The following is a 19,092-nucleotide window of genomic DNA, read 5'->3' as shown; positions in this document are numbered from 1 at the left end:
AACCACGCTTAACATTCTGTGATTCCCAGTTATTCCTTACTGATAATTCAAGTAAACAAAGACAGAAAGGTCAAGTTAAAAATCAATACAGACTTTTTCTGCGATAAATTCAATTTAATCGTAATGTCTTTGCAGACTCTTTAAAATATGAACAGAGGGCCGGTATTTTTATTTGAGAATAGTAGCAACAACTCTGCCAGCTAACGAGAGCAGAGGAGACAGGTTGCAAACAGAGCAAACACACTTGGCTTCTCGATTCAGTTATCTTTGCATACTAGCGCCTATCGTTATAAGGCGTAGTAAGCGCTATATAAATAAAATTACAATATTTAGCATAAAGGACGGAAAGGGCCAGTGGCACTTCACTACTAGGCAAGCGAACGTATTAAGTTACGCTAGCATTTCACATATAAGACAACTCGACTACATTTTACGCCGGTAGGGGCAAGAATCTGCTAAACAGCTGTTGCGCATGCGCAAGGCCGTACCCAACATGGCTGTAATAGGATTAAACCTCCTGTCTCGCAAGGGCGACTGCTTCCGGTCGGAGCACTTTCAATGTAACACCCAGTTCCGTTGTTGAGATTCTCACGTGTCGCACAGAGGCAGAGCCAGGATTAAGAGCAGTGGCAGGAGGAGAAGAGAGCGGAAACTGTGGTTGCAGGATGCCGCGGCTCGCAGATCTGGATCTGATCGGAACCATTGGGGAGGAGGAGGATGTGCCCGAGGAGCCCGAGTCCGATTCTGGCGGAGAGGAGGTGAGGGGGTGGAACAGGGTGGCACCGGCAGAAAGAGAAGCATTGAAGTACATAAGCGTAACATGGCAACTCGTCCGATGTTGTGAGTTTTATTTCTAAGTAATCCTGATTAAAAGCAATCTGCGATATAGATGCCTGGTGGAGTAGGCAGATGTTGTGCCGCGGTTATTCAGTCTATAGCTGGTGAGGTAATATAAATGACGAGGCAAAAAGAGGCAGAAGGAAAAGTGACAGCCTGTGGTTGTGAATAAACTGGTCTCTGCCAACATCAAACAGATTGGTAGCATATTTGAAAAAGAAACTAGGATATTGGTGAAAATGTAGCGCTGTGGAGTTTTAGGATGAGAAAGTACGTATGCGCCGCAACTTCACTAGACAGTGTATGGCGAGACAGATGAAACTGGTGTGATGTCTGGGATTGCACGTGTGTATCAAGGTGAGGTGACTATATGTACATTAAAACGCCAAAACTTGATTTTGTGTGTACACTATGCTCTGCACTACTGAAGTCTACGCCACTGATCTCTGCGCCAATGCAATCTACGCCACTGTACACAACTGCACTCTACTCTGCAACACTGCACTCTCCACCACTCTACTCTGCACTATTGCTCTCAGTGCCAATGGACCTCTCCCCTCTATGCCACTATAGTTTATTCTGCACCACTGCACTCACTCTACAACCCTATACTCTGCACCACTGTACTGTATGCCACTCTACTCTGTACCTCTTCACTTTACTCCTCTATTCTATGCTACTGCAGTGTATGCCACTCTACTCTGCACACTCCGTTCTGCACCATTGTACTCTACGTCACTGTAGTCTTAATTATCAACTTAAGAACAACAGATATAATTTCAATATACAAAAATAACAGCCAATTATGCTCCAACCACAATATTTAGAATCGCATTGCTCTTCAATAAAAAAAGCACATAAATTACTATTAACATTTGTTGATATAATTTATCATCAATTCAACCAGATACATCATTAAAAACATTTTATCCACCAATAACATAAAAAGCAACTGTATACAATTGAAGTACTAAAAAAGGTTATTGTGTTGACGCAGTGTTTCAGTGACTTCTTGACCTTTATCCCACTTTCTTCAGGACCAATAACTGTATTAAAACCATTGATACTCTTCGGGGTTTTATATCATGTATATTGAAGGTGCTGTGCTTTTAATGTCCTTCACTCATAATAATAGGTACAATCTGTTTCTTTGCCAATGAGATTATAAACTAATGTTTAAGACTTCGTTATTTTAAAACACGCAGCTCCAATTTCATGTGCGTAAACCAACTTTAGCAAGTTAACTGTTCCTTTCCTGCCCCAAGCACTACCTCCGCTGTGATAACGCAGATCTCAGCAGTCAATAATTTGCTTCTTAAAGCAGCATTTTCAATTTCCTGTCGGGTCAACGTTGTTCACACTGCTTATTGTGTCTGTTAATTGTCTAACCAAGAAAGGTCTTGCAGGTTACCAATATGGTGCCCAGTGTTTCTCATTAAAATCAAGGGCCAGGAGGATCTCAAGCCATCTGTTGTTCTTAGGTTGATAGTGAAGCATCCACATAGCGAAGGATTTGATTTTAACAGTAAGTCCGTGGGAAAAGATTTTGCATTTGTTTGGTTGAACCCTATCCCCTGTGCCTTTGTAAAAGGGGTTACAAATTGTTGATGCTACTGCATTATTACAACGCTGCATGATGTGCCGCTGAATTATATGCCACTGCACTCTTCACCACTGTACTCTGCAATACTCTACGCCAGTGTCCTCTAAACCATCCCACTCCACTGCAGTCTACACCACTTTACGTCCCTGCACTCTACTCTGCACCACTGTACTCAATGACACAGCACTCTACACTCCTCAATGCACCTGCACTCTACACCAGTGTTGTCTATGCCACTTTACACCACTGCACTCTACCCCACTCAACTCTGCACTACTGCATTCTATGCCTGTTCACTCTATGCCTCAGCATTGTGTGCTACTCTACTCTGCATCACTGCACTCTATACCTCTGCACTCCATTGCATTATACTCTACTCTGCACCGCTCTACATCACTAATTTATACCACTGCACTCTAGGCCATCCTGCTCTACATTACTGTATTCTGCACCACTGCACTCTCTGCCACTGCACTCTGTGATGCAACACACTAATCTACATTATTGCATTCTACAACGCTGCATTCTACGCCACTGTACACTGCAACACTGTACTCTGCACAAGTCTACTCTACATCTCTCCACTGTACTCCACTCCACTCTATGCCACTGCAGTCTATGACTCTCTACTCCAAACTTTGCCATTCTACTCTTTGACACTTCACGCCACTCTCCTCTACGACACCAACTTTTAGCTATGCTTAACAGCAGCCATGCTGGTGTACAGCATGGTTAAAACACACTGACGAAACCAGTAGCTCTTGCACAGGCGAGACCTATTGGATTTGCCAATTCTTGTTGTAGTAAGGCACCCATCATTGGGATGCCGCGGCCTTCACACCCCTAAGCCCAGCACCTGCTGCACTGATGGTAGTGGTGACACTTAAAAACAAGCATTTGCAATGCAATAGGTCTCACATTTGCGAGAGTTTAAGCTATTGGCATTGTGAATGACAATGCCTTTTTGTTTGTCTGTTTTGCTAATTAACACATAAATAAATGAAAGATATTGTCATTTACAATGCCAATAGCTCCAACTCTTGTAAATGCGAGACCTATTCAAAGGAACAGCTGCCATTGTCACGGGCTGCTCAGAAAGTTAAAGCGCGCATTGCGCTCTGAATGTTGCAGGAAAGCATGTCGTGCCTGCAGTAGGAGAAACTCATTAAAGAAAATAGTGCTTACAGTCTAAACAAGCATTTGTAATACAATAGGTCTTGCATTTGCCAGAGTTTGAGCTATTGGCATTGTAAATGGCAATGCGTCCTATGTATGTGTTTTGAAAACCTGCAAGCAGTGCATAAACACACACTTTGTACTCTTAGGCATTGCTTATGAGAAGCAAGGCTAGCAGTAAAAGAGGCACAGTTACTGCCAGGCTTGCTTCTAGTAAGCAATGACTATGCACCGTTTGCAGGTTTTGCAAAACACATACATTAAAAGGCATTGTCATTTACAATGCCCAAAAAAAACTCGCGAATGCAAGACCTATTGCATTGCAAATGTTTAGAGGTCCTTGTGCTCACTCTCGAATATACACTAAATCCCATAACATGGCCCTACAATGTAAAATAAATGTCATTCCTATTGTGAACTGCACATGCAAACGACCCTTGGCATCCTGTAGGTGATGAAGGTTCTTTACTACGTTAACTGCTTCTTCATACAGCGGTACAAAAGGGGGTGGTGATGGACGGAGTATCTGAATCAATCAAACACTCACACCCAGTCAAAAGATCTGAGTTTAATCCATCACCGTTCTTTAGCCCACTCTGCCACCCCAGTTCAGACATGGCTATATGCAAATCAGTCTGACCCTGTGCCTCATGGGAACAGTCCAGCCCGAACTGCCAAGCCATGTCTTCCCTGGACCGGAAACAAGCTTCCGAGGACCGGTTTCTGGCATTCCAGCCGTCTTCAGCCGGGCTTGCTTGAATCCAGTGGCAAAGTGAGCAAGGGACTCACGTCTGAGTATACCCTGCCACACTTATGGCGGCCAAAAGCGGTACAAAAGGGGGTGGTGATGGACGGAGCATCTGAATCAATCAAACACTCACACCCAGTCAAAAGATCTGAGTTTAATCCATCACCGTTCTTTAGCCCACTCTGCCACACCCGTTCAGACATGGCTATATGCAAATCAGTCTGACCCTGTGCCTCATGGGAACAGTCCAGCCCGAACTGCCAAGCCATGTCTTCCCTGGACTGGAAACAAGCTTCCGAGGACCGGTTTCATACAGCAGCATAGTTTGCTGTCACCAAAATCTATATCGCTGTGTGCATAATTTCTTATCAAGTGTCTTCCTTATCAGCAGAAATAGGCCTAATCCGACAAATACAATTTATCATCCCAGTTCATTTGTGGTCTCAAGAAAAGAGCAGGACAGACAGATTAAACTTGAAATAACTAAGCACCCAGCACCCCAAAACATATGTCTCGTGTCCTTAGTAGAAAATCTTTGTTCAACAAATCTGACCCTTTTGGCTGACGAACACTTCTGTGTTAAATGCTCACAGTTAACCTTTTAACTACAACAAACAAATATGTAAATATATATATACATGCACATCCTTGACATGAGGTTGGGGTAATGGACTGCTGGAAAGAGGAACTTGAGTACCGAAAAACTAGACAGGCAGTGAGTTCCAAGATACAATGAAAAGTTACTTGAAAGAGCAAATTAAATGAAAGGGTACCAAGAAGGATGTCAGGAGCAGGATAGAATGGTAGGAATAATTTACAATAGGAAAGAAGGAGGGAAAGATTCAAATTTATTTTTTAAGCATTGCAAAAACTCCACCGTGTGATTTATGTACAGAGCAAACACAAGGAAATACTGATTAACTTTTTAAAAAACATTTGAAAATACTGAAAAACCCTACTGAAATGCATAACCAATAGAAACTGAAAACAGGAAATCACACTTATAGTGTAACATCTGGGAGTCATGTCTATGTAACAGAAAAACGAATTCATGAAAGATATAGCAGTGTGCAATAGGTTGTGCACATTCATATTGTTTAGCGACCAGCATTACGTTATCTCTACTGGGTATGAGACAATAGTACATTGAACAGCAGAGCTATACAGTGCGGCACAGATGACAAAATATGCAACTCGCTTCTTAAAGCACTGTGGAAACACACCAATGAATATGGAGAGATTAAACAATTTTAAAGACAGATGCACAATAACCAGGTGCTAAAGACATGATAATTGTGGTGCAGTGATCCGGGGCTGTCAGTCAGTGGGTCCACAGGTAAGTAAAAATGTGAGAGGTGGAGTGGCTACAAGACTGATATGAGTGTTTATAATGGTATTTATTTTATTAAGGGTGAATGAAGCCATGTGATGAAGGGCCTGTCTGACTGCCACGAAAAACACATAGGGCCTTTCGTACCCGTGTACTGAGTAAACGTTAAACTTCATAACGCTGCGTGCTGATTTTGCTTTTTTAAAAAAAAAATGTTAGTGTGGATTTCCACAGATTTCACTGTCCAAGCACAGTGTGGCATTTACTACAGCTCTCATTTCCAGACTTGGGCAGGGAAGTAGGAGACACTCAGATGTAGACCCTCTGTGCATCAACTGATATGGGTCACTCAGCTACAGAAACTAAAGCCATTAATCTGGGTGCACCAATGAAAAGTACCACCAGTGAGTTGGGAGCTCTGATTACAGCCTTATAGATACCTGTGGGGAGCGCAAAGGAGGGTCTGCTCCTGTCAAACATGATTTGATCTGTATGGATCAAACTGCATGCAAACCTCAACTTTTGAATCACTACCGCCATCCTCGAATCGAGATTAACTGTGGGCCCCTGTTTGCCCCCTCTGTACATAATCCTGTCTGTCTGTGTTCACAAGCCACATGGCACATTGTGGTTTACCCCATGTATTCTAACATGTCATTGGCTGCACCCATTTAAATGCCTACTTAATTATCTGAGCTGCATAAGCAAGTCCGTAATCAAATGCTGTACGGTAGCAACAGTACACAATATATAAAATCAAAAACAATCTGACTGCGCAAGTAGGATTGTCTTGTTGGAAAGTAAACAGTGTGAACCATTGAGGCACAACAAATAGACAGTAAATGAAAGAATTTATATATATATATATATATATATGCATCATATATCCATATTTACAGTAAAGGAGGACAGGGGAGAAAGGAAGAGCAGGGAGTAGGACAAAGTGGGCAATCGGATGTGGTTGCTTTTGGTGTTCATGTCTGTCGTCACAGTAGTACTAAGGGTCGAGAGGAAGCTGATGGGACACGGGGGTCTGAAAGGAATGAATCCTAGTGGTCGGGCCACATACGTTAAACGTGATGTAGAGCAAGGGATAACAATGGGGTATAAATCAGTACAGCGAAGGTCACTCAGAGGCACATATCGGAATAACAGATAGCTGATTAGTGGGTGGCAGCAGAGCGAAGGTTATGTAGCAACACATAATGGATTAACACATGATATATAGAGGAAGGGAATGGGCAGTTTCAGTTCATACGGGCCATATTGCATTTCGCCGCTGTTACGGGTCTCGCCCTATATCCCACTGACAGCTCTGGCAGCCCTTGCATATTGCCACCAGACATTGTGGCTGTCTCCATATACATGCAAAAAAAAAACACTCACTCTGAGTGCTCTCGTAAATTGCTTACATTAATTTACAATATACATTACGCATATATTAACAGTAGTCGCTGCCCATAGCCATATTTCACTCTGGCTGTCCATGTAGCAGCGTGTTTACAGCCCACGAATCAGGCTGGCAGGCATACATCAGTAACCCAACAGGGTCTGTTTACTGCCACCATAGATCACCCTTACGATCGTGTGATCTGCCCCTGGTAATTGCAGCAGCCGAGAGGAACAGTGCGCAGCGTGTCGGGTGAACCCCGACCATTAAAACTGATGTGCTTGGAGAGTCACTGAGTTGTTCACTCACCGCTCTCGCAGCAGAGCCGAACTCGGAGGGCTCGGACAGAGGTGGAGGAAGCGGACTGGGAGTCACGACGATCAGACACAGCACTCCGCGGTGATGGCCGACGATACCTGGGGCGGGTGAGGGTCTTGCACCGGACAAGGGACACTCGGGTAGCAGAAAATTATGAGCTGATGACGAAGGTATGAGTCTGGTGGCTCTTCGCTCTCGGATGCCAGGAGGGTGCTGCGTTAGCCGGAATCCAGTCACGCAGAATCCTGCCCACTTACCAAAAGTAATCGGGTTCTAGCGACTCACGGGGGTCTTCAGGCTGTCTTTGGGCAGGGCTCACTTGGATGGATATGGCAGCCTGGGCTCCAGGCAGCAGGTATCTAAAACAAGCTGTCGGCATTACGCAAAGGCAGTCACTTGTTTAGATTTGCATTGCGCTTTCCCTTTGCAATAGCTGCTGCCCCACACAGAACTCACGGGGTGGGGCGGCAGCTATTGTTAAAGTGAAGGCGCAATGCAAAAATAAAAATGCGGCAGCCATTGTCAAAATAGTGCTCACCGACAGTGTAACGCAGCAAGTAAAAGATTCAGTCCTGATGGATGGTCCCAAAAGAAGACAGGGCAGTAACAAGGAGGGACTAAGAAGCTGCATCATCAATCGGAAGCCAGCATTTACCATGGACGATGACCCTAGCCAAGGAAAAATATGGGTGGGGCTTCCACACCACTTCTAAAAAAATACCCTAAGATAGCATGCCTCGCAAAGCGTGAAGCGCATGCGCTGCAACGCTAGGCGAGACCTAAAAAGACGTACAGTTTAACTGACGAAGTAAAAGGGCAAGTCCTCATGGGAGGCTACAAATGAAACCAAGGCAGTACTAAAGAGGGACTAACAAGCCTATTAATGAATCCGAAGCCAGCATTTACGAAGTGCAATGACATATGCAAATGACAAATATGGACAAAGAGTGTGAGGGTGGGCCACCATCTCCATATTCCGATACAGCATGCTGCAGGGCATGCGCGTCCCAGGCTCGTCCTAAGAAAAAGTATGAGCTCCCTTATGTTACTTTTCGCCTATGAGTAGCTCTGAGGAAACTGCCCATTTGTAAACAAAAAAATTAGCTCCCACATAACATTCTCCCTTGTGGGCCATCTCTTTGACTCTTTTCATGTATCGCTCGCCCTTCTCCTTTTCCTGGGCCATCGCTCCGGGGTTTGGAGAATCAGGGCTCAGCATCTAACTGCAACCCTCCTGCCTCCCACCTTTAACAAAAAAAAATATTCCAGAATTATTAATGCAGACCTTGAGGTATCACTGCCCGAAAGAGGGAAAGGGGGAATGGAAGAGAGAAAGGGAGTGATATTAGAAAAAAGCCACCTGACCAGGCTTTAGTTTATGGTTTACCTTAAAGCTTCGTGGTGACAAAAATGTATTCTTTTTGAGAGATAATGTAAGGGTGTCATACGTGAGTTCTGAAGTGCCCCCATTTAATGAACACATAAAAATGTTTACACTAGGTACATTCTCATTACTTATTGCACATGCTTATACTACTTCATTATGCAGCAGACTCACTTATACTGCTTGTAATACTAGTTTAAAATAATGCCTTGCATATTCACAATGCTTGCTGTCAAAAGATAAGACCACATAGCACTAGAAATGCACTAGTCACTACTCTCCACTGTGCCAATCGGGTTTTTTTCTCTCTCTCTCTCTCAATAATACCAGACGGAGGGCTCTAAGGCCATTAGACCAGTCTGCCCCTAGAGCACAGAATGTTTTCATTTGTAAAACAAAGGCCTCAGCCCAAGGGAATTGAAATCCCCTAGGGTTCTGTGAGGCCTTTTTGTAGGAAGGTGGAATCTGACTATATGGTTACCCCAACTTTATTCCTGGTGTTTTGCTGGTTTTTGACTTAGTTGGCCTGGCACCCTGCTATTCAGGGCCCCAGGCTATCTGCTTTCTCTATAAAATGGACTCCATGTACTTTAGATACATACCAAATTGGTTGCTGGGTCACCCTTGTGAGCCCCTGTATAGTGTACCCTAGGTACCCAGGGCATAGGTGCAGCCTAGGCCTACCAGAGACTGCAGCATGTATTGTGCCACCCCTGGTTTGCCTTCCAAACTGACACCACAGGTCTGTTCACACAGCCTGGGTAAGGTGGTGTAATCACCCCTTGCTTAGATATAGTATACATATATCTACCTTTACAAATTGACACATTGACACCTATAAGCCACTCCTATGGTAGGCCTCGACAATCCTGGAGGCAGAGTGCTTGGTTTTATGTGAGAGGGTGCCCTAGCATGACCTGAGCCCCTCTGCAGCTTTCAGAACCATCTCCCTATAGCTGTTCTATGATATAGCCATACCATAGACTCTTAAGTGCATTATAATCCTCGCGGTTAATGCACTTTGGTTTGGCTTTATCAAAACATGTTGTGTAAGGTGTCAAACACTTTGGAATACTACCCCCGCCAATTCTGGTGGCGGGGGTAGCATTCCACCCTTCTAGAGGGAAAAGACATATATGTTACTGCTTTACCCGGTTAAAGTTAAACAGAGCCTCAGCATCACAAAATGGATGCTGCTGCCACAGACACGAGTCTGACCTCCTGTTGCTGGGGGAAACTCCAGCAAGGGCGACCTGGACAATAGGTTTCCTGTCCAGGGAGGTGCCAGCACCTCCCCAGACAGGGGTTTTGTGTATTGGGTCAGGGAAGGCTGCATTCAGTGAATGCATCTAGACACTGCCTGGGACACACAAGGTGCTCCATGCATAGCCCTGTTCAAAACCCAGTTGCTGGGGCACTACAGCCCCAGCTCTGGCGCGAAACTGGACACAGGGAAAGGGGTGTAACCACCCCCTTCTCAGGTCCACCCATAGGAGGGACCTAGTCAGGTAATCCAGCCCCCATCCTTAGTATAAGTATAGGAGCTGTGTCCCCAGGACTTTAGATTATCCTGGAACAAAACTTTGATACAGAACTCTTGGACCTTCAACATTCTATTCTGACTAGAAGAAGAAAGACCTCTCCCTTGTGGTCAAGGAGTGACCACCCTGTTCAAACAGGCATCAACAGCAACTTTGCTGGTCCGCAGTTTCAAGGCTTCCGCCAGAACCCGAAGACTCTGCGACTCAAGAACTGGAGTTCCCGACCCACATCCACAGCAAAGCTGAGACCCGTGGCCAGTAGTATATTGTTTTGTAGGATTTCGTTTTGATAGCATTTCTTATCTGTGACAGGCCTGTGAAACGCTCCGATTCACAGTGCACTGCTGATGCACTTAGAAGCAGTGTGTGAATTCGAGTTTCCCTACCTTATTTTTCCTTGCAATATTATATAGTGCGAACTCGACAACATGGCTTGAACACAATTTACATTACAGAAGAACACATTCATTTGTGGTAGGCACGGGGAGACAAAGCGATTTGCCTGGAATCACAGGATGTTGAGCTGATGCCGAGATTCGAACGTAGCTCCCCAGCTCTAAAGTTTGCAATTCTAGAACTTGTGGCGGGAGGTGTGTCTAAAAGTGTATGTCAGTGCTGGCCATTAATGAGAGAGACCTGGGCATTTTTCAAATCGGTGGTGAAAAAATATGAGTATGTTGCTGGAGATGTGGGCCGCCGTGCCACCAATGTACTTACCGGAGGAGGATAAACACCCATTATTCCGCAACTTTCTTTCCGCATACCATCACTCCGCATACTTTCATTACGAAAGTACCATGACTCCGCAATGCCATTATAACGGATGGCATTACATTTTATATGCTTTTACCACGCATACATTTTCAACGAAATTCGTTGTAAATGCATGAATGGTAAAAGCATGTTTTTTTATGTTTGGATAAGGTAAGTATGGATATAGGGGTATATGTTTTGGGGCACTGAGGTATATGTTTTGGGGTGTTTGGGTATTTTAAGGGTTCAGATATAGTTTTGGGTTATGGGGTACAGGGGTAGTTTTAGGGTTTAGGGATAGGTGTGGGTTTTGGGGTACAGGGTATTTTTAGGGTTCAGGGCTAGGTTTGGGTTTTGGGGTATAGGGGTATTTTTAGGGTTCAGGGCTAGATTTGGGTTTTGGGGTACAGGGTTTTTTTAGGGTTCATGGCTAGGTTTGGGTTTTGGGGTACATGGGTATTTTAGGGTTCAGGGGTAGGTTTGGGTTTTGGGGTACAGGGTTATTTGTATGGTTCAGGGCTAGGTTTGGGTTTTGGGTTGTGACGGGGAGGACTCGGGTCCGCCAGGCTTACCTGTCTCACCTCTCTTTAACCAGCATACAGGGGCCTGGAGAGACACAGATGACCTGGATGACACGGATCCGGAAGAAAGTGGCGAGCCCTGCTACTTTAATTGGGCGGAGTTGGAAAGAGAAAACGTCACAGGGCACACCCCCTTGTCTCAGGTAAAGGCCGCCCAGGAACCCTCACAGGTGTGTTTTACACTCGGAGGCGACGGAGGTGAGAGAGACGGCAGGCGAGGTGAAGAGGAGGACGAGTGCGGAGGAGAGCGGAGTTCGAGAGCGAAGGCGGAGGAGAGGCGGGAGCTGAGGAGAGAAGACGAAGGCGGAGCGGAGCAGAGTCAGGAGACGGAGGAGAGAGAACATCGGAGGACGGAGGCGGAGAGGAGACCGGAGGAGAGAGAACATCGGAGGACGGAGGCGGAGACGAGACCGGAGGAGAGAGAAAGGCGGGGAACCGAGGCGACGGTCAGAGACGAGGAAGGAGAGAGGAGCGCTGAACGCGGGAGGTCCAGGGGAGCAGAATCCAACAAGCCAGGAGGCCAACAGAAAGGCGCTTCGCCCAGCCACACTTCATCGAGGGAAGTGTGGCTACCAGAGGTACGATCAAGGCTTTCGGGCTGGGCGGGTTTTAAGTGGGCTAAACCCCCGTAGAAACTCCTCGCACACAACCGGTGCACTTCCCCTCCCTCACTACCCCAGCACTGTGGACCCTAGTCGAAAATTGTGCACGTGTGGTCCCCCACTCCCTCCCCTGTGCTACTGGGCAGAACAGTATACTAAAACGCTGTTGTCTTTCTTCCCTGCACGGACGAGACGTCACGACATCATGGAGGAAGAGGCTCGGACCACCAGTCCCAGAAGACACCGGGACGAGAGGCGGAAAGCAACAGAGAAACGCCAACAAAGACTCTCGGAAGAGACTGACACACCACTGCCCTACTACAGGAAAACCATACATCGAAAACGAACCTTTAAATCAATAAAACCTGCGTTGCCCAGATTACCGGTGTCTGTAAATCTATTCGAGGGGACTGTAGCCTCGCACACACCTACGCCCATCGTTCAGGGCGACCTCGAGGCGCCACAGGGGTACAGGGGTATTTTTAGGGTTCAAGGGTAGGTTTGGGTTTTGGCTACAGGGGTATTTTAGGGTTCAGGGGTAGGTTTGGGTTTTGGGGTACAGGGGTATTTTTAGGGTTCAGGGGTAGGTTTGGGTTTTGAGATACAGGGGTATTCATAGGGTTCAGGGCTAGGTTTGGGTTTTGGGGTACAAGGGTATTTTTAGGGTTTAGGGATAGGTTTGGGTTTTGGGGTACAGGGTATATTTATAGGGTTAAGATGGGTTAGTGTTTAAGGGTGTTGGGGTATTTTAAGGAGTAAGGGTGGGTTATGATTATGGGGTGCAGGGGTATTTAAAGGGAGCAGGGTGGACACCCGGAGCTGAAATGTACAAAACCTGGGAAGAAAAAATAATGAAATATTGGGCACAACGCTCGCTTTTGTTTCCGTAATCCCGTGCCCCGCACACGCCCCCAGCACACGCCCACAGCACACGATATGAGACCTGGAATGAAGGGCGGAACGTACCACACGCCCCCAGCATTTGTCACGCCCCCAGCACACGCCCACAGCACAACGCAGACAATCAATCAATCAATCAATCAAAGCATTTATAAAGCGCACTACTCGCCCAGAGGGTCTCAAGGCGCTAGTGGAGGGGGGTCCGCTACTGCTCGAACAGCCAGGTCTTGAGTTGCTTCCGGAAGGCGAGGTGGTCCTGGGTCAGGAGGAGGTGGGTCGGGAGGGAGTTCCATGTCTTGGCGGCGAGGTAGGAGAAGGACCGTCCCCCTGTAGTGGCTCTTCGGATGTGGGGGACGGCGGCGAGGGCGTGGCCGGTCGATCGAAGCTGGCGTTTGGGAGCGTAGAAGTTGAGGCGGCTGTTGAGGTATCCTGGGCCTTGGTTGTGTAGGGCTTTGTGTGCGTGGGTGAGGAGTCGGAAGGTGATTCTCTTGTTGACCGGGAGCCAGTGCAGGTGTCCGGAGATGTGGCTGCGACGGGGATGTCCAGGATGAGTCGTGCTGAGGCGTTCTGGATCCGCTGGAGTCTCTTCTGGAGTTTGGCGGTGGTTCCGGCGTAGAGGGAGTTGCCGTAGTTCAGACGGCTGGTGACGAGGGCCTGGGTGACCGTCTTCCTGGTGTCGGTGGGGATCCACCGGAAGATCTTACGTAGCATGCGCAGGATGTTGAAGCACGACGAGGAGACGGCGTTGACTTGTCTGGTCATGGAGAGGGAGGAGTCCAAGATGAAGCCCAGGTTGCGTGCGTGGCCTGTTGGTTTGGGTGCGCTGCCTAGGGCGGGGGGCCACCAGGAGTCGTCCCAGGCGGAGGGTGAGGAACCCAGGATGAGGACTTCCGTCTTGTCCGAGTTCAGTTTCAGGCGGCTGTTCTTCATCCATTCGGCTACCTCTTTCATCCCTTCGTGAAGGTTGGCTCTGGCGGTGGCGGGGTCGTTGGTGAGGGAGAGGATCAGCTGGGTGTCGTCGGCGTAGGAGATGATGTTGAGGTTGTGCTGGCGTGCGATGCCTGCAAGGGGGCTCATGTAGACGTTGAAGAGGGTTGGACTGAGCGAGGAGCCTTGAGGAACGCCGCAGATGACTTCGGTGGCTTCAGATCTGAACGGAGGGAGGCGGACTCTCTGTGTCCTTCCGGCGAGGAAGGAGATGATCCACTCCAGTGCCTTCTCCTGGACTCCGACGTTGCTGAGGCGTTGTACTAGGGTACGGTGGCAGACAGTGTCGAAGGCCGCGGAGAGGTCTAGGAGGATGAGGGCCGCTGTTTCTCCGTTGTCGAGCAGGGCTCGGATGTCATCGGTGGCTGCGATCAGGGCGGTCTCGGTGCTGTGGTTGGCCCGGAAGCCAGACTGCGAGGGGTCGAGGGATCCGTTAGTCTCGAGGAAGGCGGCCAGCTGCTTGTTGACGGTCTTCTCGATGACTTTTGCAGGAAACGGGAGCAGCGAGATGGGGCGGTAGTTCTTGAGGTCGGTGGGGTGGGCTGATGGCTTCTTGAGTAGGGCGCTGAGTTCGGCGTGTTTCCAGCTCTCCGGGAAGGTAGCGGTGTCGAGGGAGGTGTTGATGATGTCCTGCAGGTGGGGTGCGATGACAGCGTCGGCCTTGTTGAAGACGTGGTGGGGGCAGGGGTCGGTCGGCGATCCGGAGTGGATGGAGTTCATCGTGCGGACGATGTCTTCGGTGCTGATCGGAGTCCAGGCGCGGAGGGTGGTGGTGGGGGGCGGTGGTTCGGTCGTGGCGTTCGTCGGTTGAGTGCTGAAGCGGTTGTGTATGTCCGCGATCTTGTTGTGGAAGTAGGAGGCGAGGGAGTTGCAGAGGTCTTGCGAAGGGGTGATGTCGTTGTTTCCAGCGTTGCGTTTGGAGAGCTCTTTGACGATGTTGAAGAGTTCCTTGCTGTTGTGTGCGTTATTGTCCAGTCGTTCCTTGAATGCGGTTTTCTTGGTGGCGTGGATGAGTTGGTGGTGCTTTCGGGTGGCGAGCTTGAGGGCAGCCATGTTGTCCGGAGTTGGGTCTCTCCGCCAGGTTCTCTCGAGGGCTCGGCAGTTCTTCTTGGAGCTCTTGAGTTCGTCGGTGAACCATGGGGCTTTCTTGCTGCTGGTTCTGCTGGGCGGGGTCCTCAGTGGGGCGAGGTCGTCTGCGCAGTCGCTGATCCACTTCGTGAGGTTGTGGTCGCCTGGCTTGGGTTCGTTGTGCTGGTGGGAGGGTTCATGCTCAGGGAGGTCGCGAGCTGGTCGGCTGTGATCTTGTTCCAGCTTCTGCGTGCAACCTGTTGCTGGTGGTGGTGGATCGTGGTCCTTCTGAAGCTGAAGTGGACGCAGCTGTGGTCCGTCCAGTGGAGTCCGGTGGCGTGGCTGAAGGCGATGTCCTTGCTGGATGAGAAGACTGGGTCGAGTGTGTGTCCGGCGTAGTGGGTGGGGGTGGTGACCAGCTGCTTGAGTCCCAGGTTTGCGAGGTTGTCCAGCAGGGTGGCGGTGTTGCGGTCGTTGTTGTTCTCCAGGTGGAAGTTGAGGTCCCCGAAGAGGATGTAGTCAGCGGAGCAGAGGGCGTGCGGGTTGATGAAGTCGGCGATGTCTTCGCTGAATTGTGTGCGTGGTCCCGGGAGTCTGTAGATGAGGGTGGTCTTGGGGTTGATGTGGACCTGGAAGTGCAGGTGCTCGGCGGGTGCGAGGGTGTCGTCGGTGTTGGTCGTGATGCGGATGGTGTTCCTGTGGATGATGGCGATGCCTCCTCCGGTGTGGTTGATGCGGTCCCTTCGTATGATCTTGTAGCCATCTGGGATGGCGATGGCAGGCGGTGAAGAGGCGTTCATCCAGGTTTCCGTAAGGAAGGCGACGTCTAGGGCTGTGGTGTCGAGCAGGTTCCAGATCTCGATGGCGTGCCTGTGGACGGAGCGGGTGTTGAGCAGGATGCATTTCAGGTGGCTGCTGCTGTTGCTCGTCTTGGTCTTGGTTGGTGCTGGAGTGGTGCAGGTCCGGATGCAGGTGAACTTGCAGGAGTTGCAGCAGAAGGGTCCGTGGGTGCGTCTCGGGGTGGCTCGGTAGCAGCCCGGGAATCGGCTGGCGTTGAGTGCGTTGAGGGTGGTGGCGTCGTACGTCCGGCGGGTGGGCTGGGGTCTGCGGGGGCCAGGGGTCCTGGGACTGGGCGCGGTCCGGGCGCAGACGGGCTTACCTCTGGCGCACCTTCGGCGCTCAATCGGTGCTCCCGCTGCGCGGTCGCTGAGGGGGCGTCATAAGAAGGGAGCCGGGAGGGCGGGTCAGCTGGGAGGCGGGATCGTCTTGACCAATCGTCTGGTGTGGGGGCGGGGCCGCAGGCAGGAAGCGGCGGGAAAACGGGAGCAGGCAGAGCGGGCGGCCCATCGGTGGCTGGGGCGCTGCTATCGGCGTCGGTGCAGGCTCTCAGCGGCAAAGATTCTCAGGCAGCAGGAGGCTCTGGGGCAGGAGAAGTGAGGAGCGAGGGGGCGACCAGGCCAGAGGCGCAGTGGTCGCTCACAAGGGACTACTTTGCTGGCACGGTTCTTTTACCTTTGAAATGTATATGGTGGGCGTCTGCATAGCCTATATCCTTGTGCTGCAACTGCCCTTTCCAACGCTGTATTGGGTGTTGTGATTGGTGCTGTGGTTCCTGAGATTACCCGCCTCAAAGGTTTGGGCTCTCTCTTTATTATATTAGTATAGATATAGATATCCCCTCAAGCAAATATACTTCTGTCATTCATATGTACTTGATCACCCTGATACCGCCATGAACACTTTCCATTTTCCAGTTCTTGTACCTTTTTGGACCCAGACACTGCCCTGGTCTTCCACTGATCACTAAAGCCAGTCTAACACTGCAGGATAGATCGATAGATAGATAGATTTATATTTATATTTGTATTTGCATAGTTAATTAAAACCATTGCAATACAAAAGAATTTCAATTTAAAAACAAAAGTGTACATGCATAAAACTACTGTCATCGCATTTCTTGTATTTATAAATTATTACTAAAAGCATTGATCTACGCCGGCGGGTAAAGCTGTGGGATATGTAGTCGCATTTTATAGCTGCAATTCTGGCATTTTCTGCTCGCGTAACACTGCAGGATTATAAAACAGAAGTACAAATTAACCTCTTGAGACTTAAAAGCCACTACAAACAGTGAAAACATTTGCCCTTTATGCAAGGCTCTTATATATGCTTTTGTGTTTCCTGTCTTCAGACGGATTTCTCCTTGCAGTGTTTTCCAAAACACAGTAACTTAACACATACCATTTGGATTTTATAATTGCACTCAATACATTTATTTCCCTAGGTACCAGAAATCAAAAAACATTCTAATTGAGATGACCCTTACTGGCTTGAAAAAGCTGTATATGTGTGTGTGTGTATGGGCAGGGTTTGCGGGAGAGAAAGATGAGTTCCTGGCACAGTTGAAGGCCACAAGAAGGCTGCTAACTTAAGAGTGCTACTCAGAGTGAGTTGTGTGGCAGGAGTTGACAGGTGGAGGAGGGGAAGGTACAGGACAATAGTTAAAGGTCGGGATAAAAGAAAAGCAAGATTGGAACTGTTTTCTTTTCTTTTCTTTTATTTAGAGGCTTTACTGATCCTTTGTTGCATACCTCCTTTAAATCTATTTGTATCAGAGTTGTCACTGCTGTCCATTGATGAATGTCTCAGTTGCTTCTGTTCCCTGGTGTTGGTTCCTTCTCCAGTTTCTTATTGCTTCACTATAGTCTGTAGAGAAACAGGAGGGCAACTAACTTACAGAATTCCGAATGCCAGGGGAGTGAGGCAAAGATGTGTCCTGGCACCGGCCCATTTCCCCCAAAATATTAACAACGTAGTGGAAGCCCTCTCTCTAGGGAATATAGATGCACCTAAACTGGACGGGGCTAGTGTGCCTGCACTCCTACTTGCTGATGTCACCCTTTTAATCTCCCAGACCCCGATGGGCCTCCAGCAGCTCTTGACTAATTTTAATGCTTTTTGTCTAACTAAGGGCCTCCAGATCAACATCTCGAAAACAAAATTTATGACTGTTAGACCACAGAAAACATTTAAGCAAGCTATCTCTGGCCAAATGAAAACCTGGAACGAATGTCTAGATTAGAGTACCTGGGCATAGTAATTGAGAGTAAATTGTCGTGATCTGCACACATAGAGAAAAGAAGTGCTGTGACTCAACATCGGGCCTCAGCAATATACAGGAGGTTCCATGGGAACAACATCGAGAACCCTCCTTCCGGCTCTTGAATTCTACAAACAAAAGGCCCAATCAGTGACGTTGTACGGGTAGGCCTCTGGGGATATGCTAATCTAGATGCTCTCACCATAAGCGAAAAAAAGTTTGTCCGCTCAATACACCATCTCACATTGAGCACTCCCTTAGCCCCTTCGCTGCGGCGGCTATTCCGCCGCAGCGCTAAGGGGGTGGGGCGGCCGCGCGGCGGTTCCGTGCTTATGACGGAACCGTTACGTCACGGCTCGCGGGTGAGCTGTGCTTGTGACGGAACGGTTCCGTCACGGCCCCGCCCGTTCTTTAGAATGTTAGCGCAGGCGCGGCAGCAGGGCCGTGACGGAACCGTTCCGTCACCAGCCCAGCCCACCCGTGGCTCGTGACGGAACGGTTTCTTCACGAGCATGGAAGAGGTTAATGATGTTGACATAAAACCTCATCTCTAAAACCCCCCAAGGTCTCCAGACACTGCTGAACCGCTTTCAGGACTTCTGTACCACTAAGGGCCTTGTCATCAACGTAGATAAGACTAAGTACCTAGTTATGCATCCACCTCGCAAACTTGGCCGCCCTCCCATTCTGAACTCCATACCTCTAGAAAGAGTGGCAGAATTTGATTATCTGGGAATCCGACTGAACGACGCGATGAGCTGGACTGCCCACATT

The 19,092-nt window shown here is 48.5% G+C and overlaps 1 protein-coding gene across 1 annotated transcript in view; it reads left to right on the top strand.

Annotated features, from left to right (window-relative positions):
- Positions 1-542: 542 nt before the first annotated feature.
- The window catches only part of DDX27 (DEAD-box helicase 27), a 166,361-nt gene continuing 147,811 nt past the window's right edge, over positions 543-19,092 (top strand). Inside the window, exon 1 of the mRNA XM_086932592.1 lies at positions 543-758. Coding sequence (XP_086788718.1) covers positions 666-758 — 93 coding nt within the window. The 5' untranslated portion in view covers positions 543-665. The remainder of the gene's footprint in view (positions 759-19,092) is intronic.

This window comes from Lissotriton vulgaris, chromosome 7 (genome assembly GCF_964263255.1).
Source record: "Lissotriton vulgaris chromosome 7, aLisVul1.2, whole genome shotgun sequence".
Classification (NCBI taxonomy): Eukaryota; Metazoa; Chordata; class Amphibia; order Caudata; family Salamandridae; genus Lissotriton; species Lissotriton vulgaris.
Note: the sequence above shows the minus strand (reverse complement) of the source record. Positions and strands in the feature narration are given on the sequence as shown.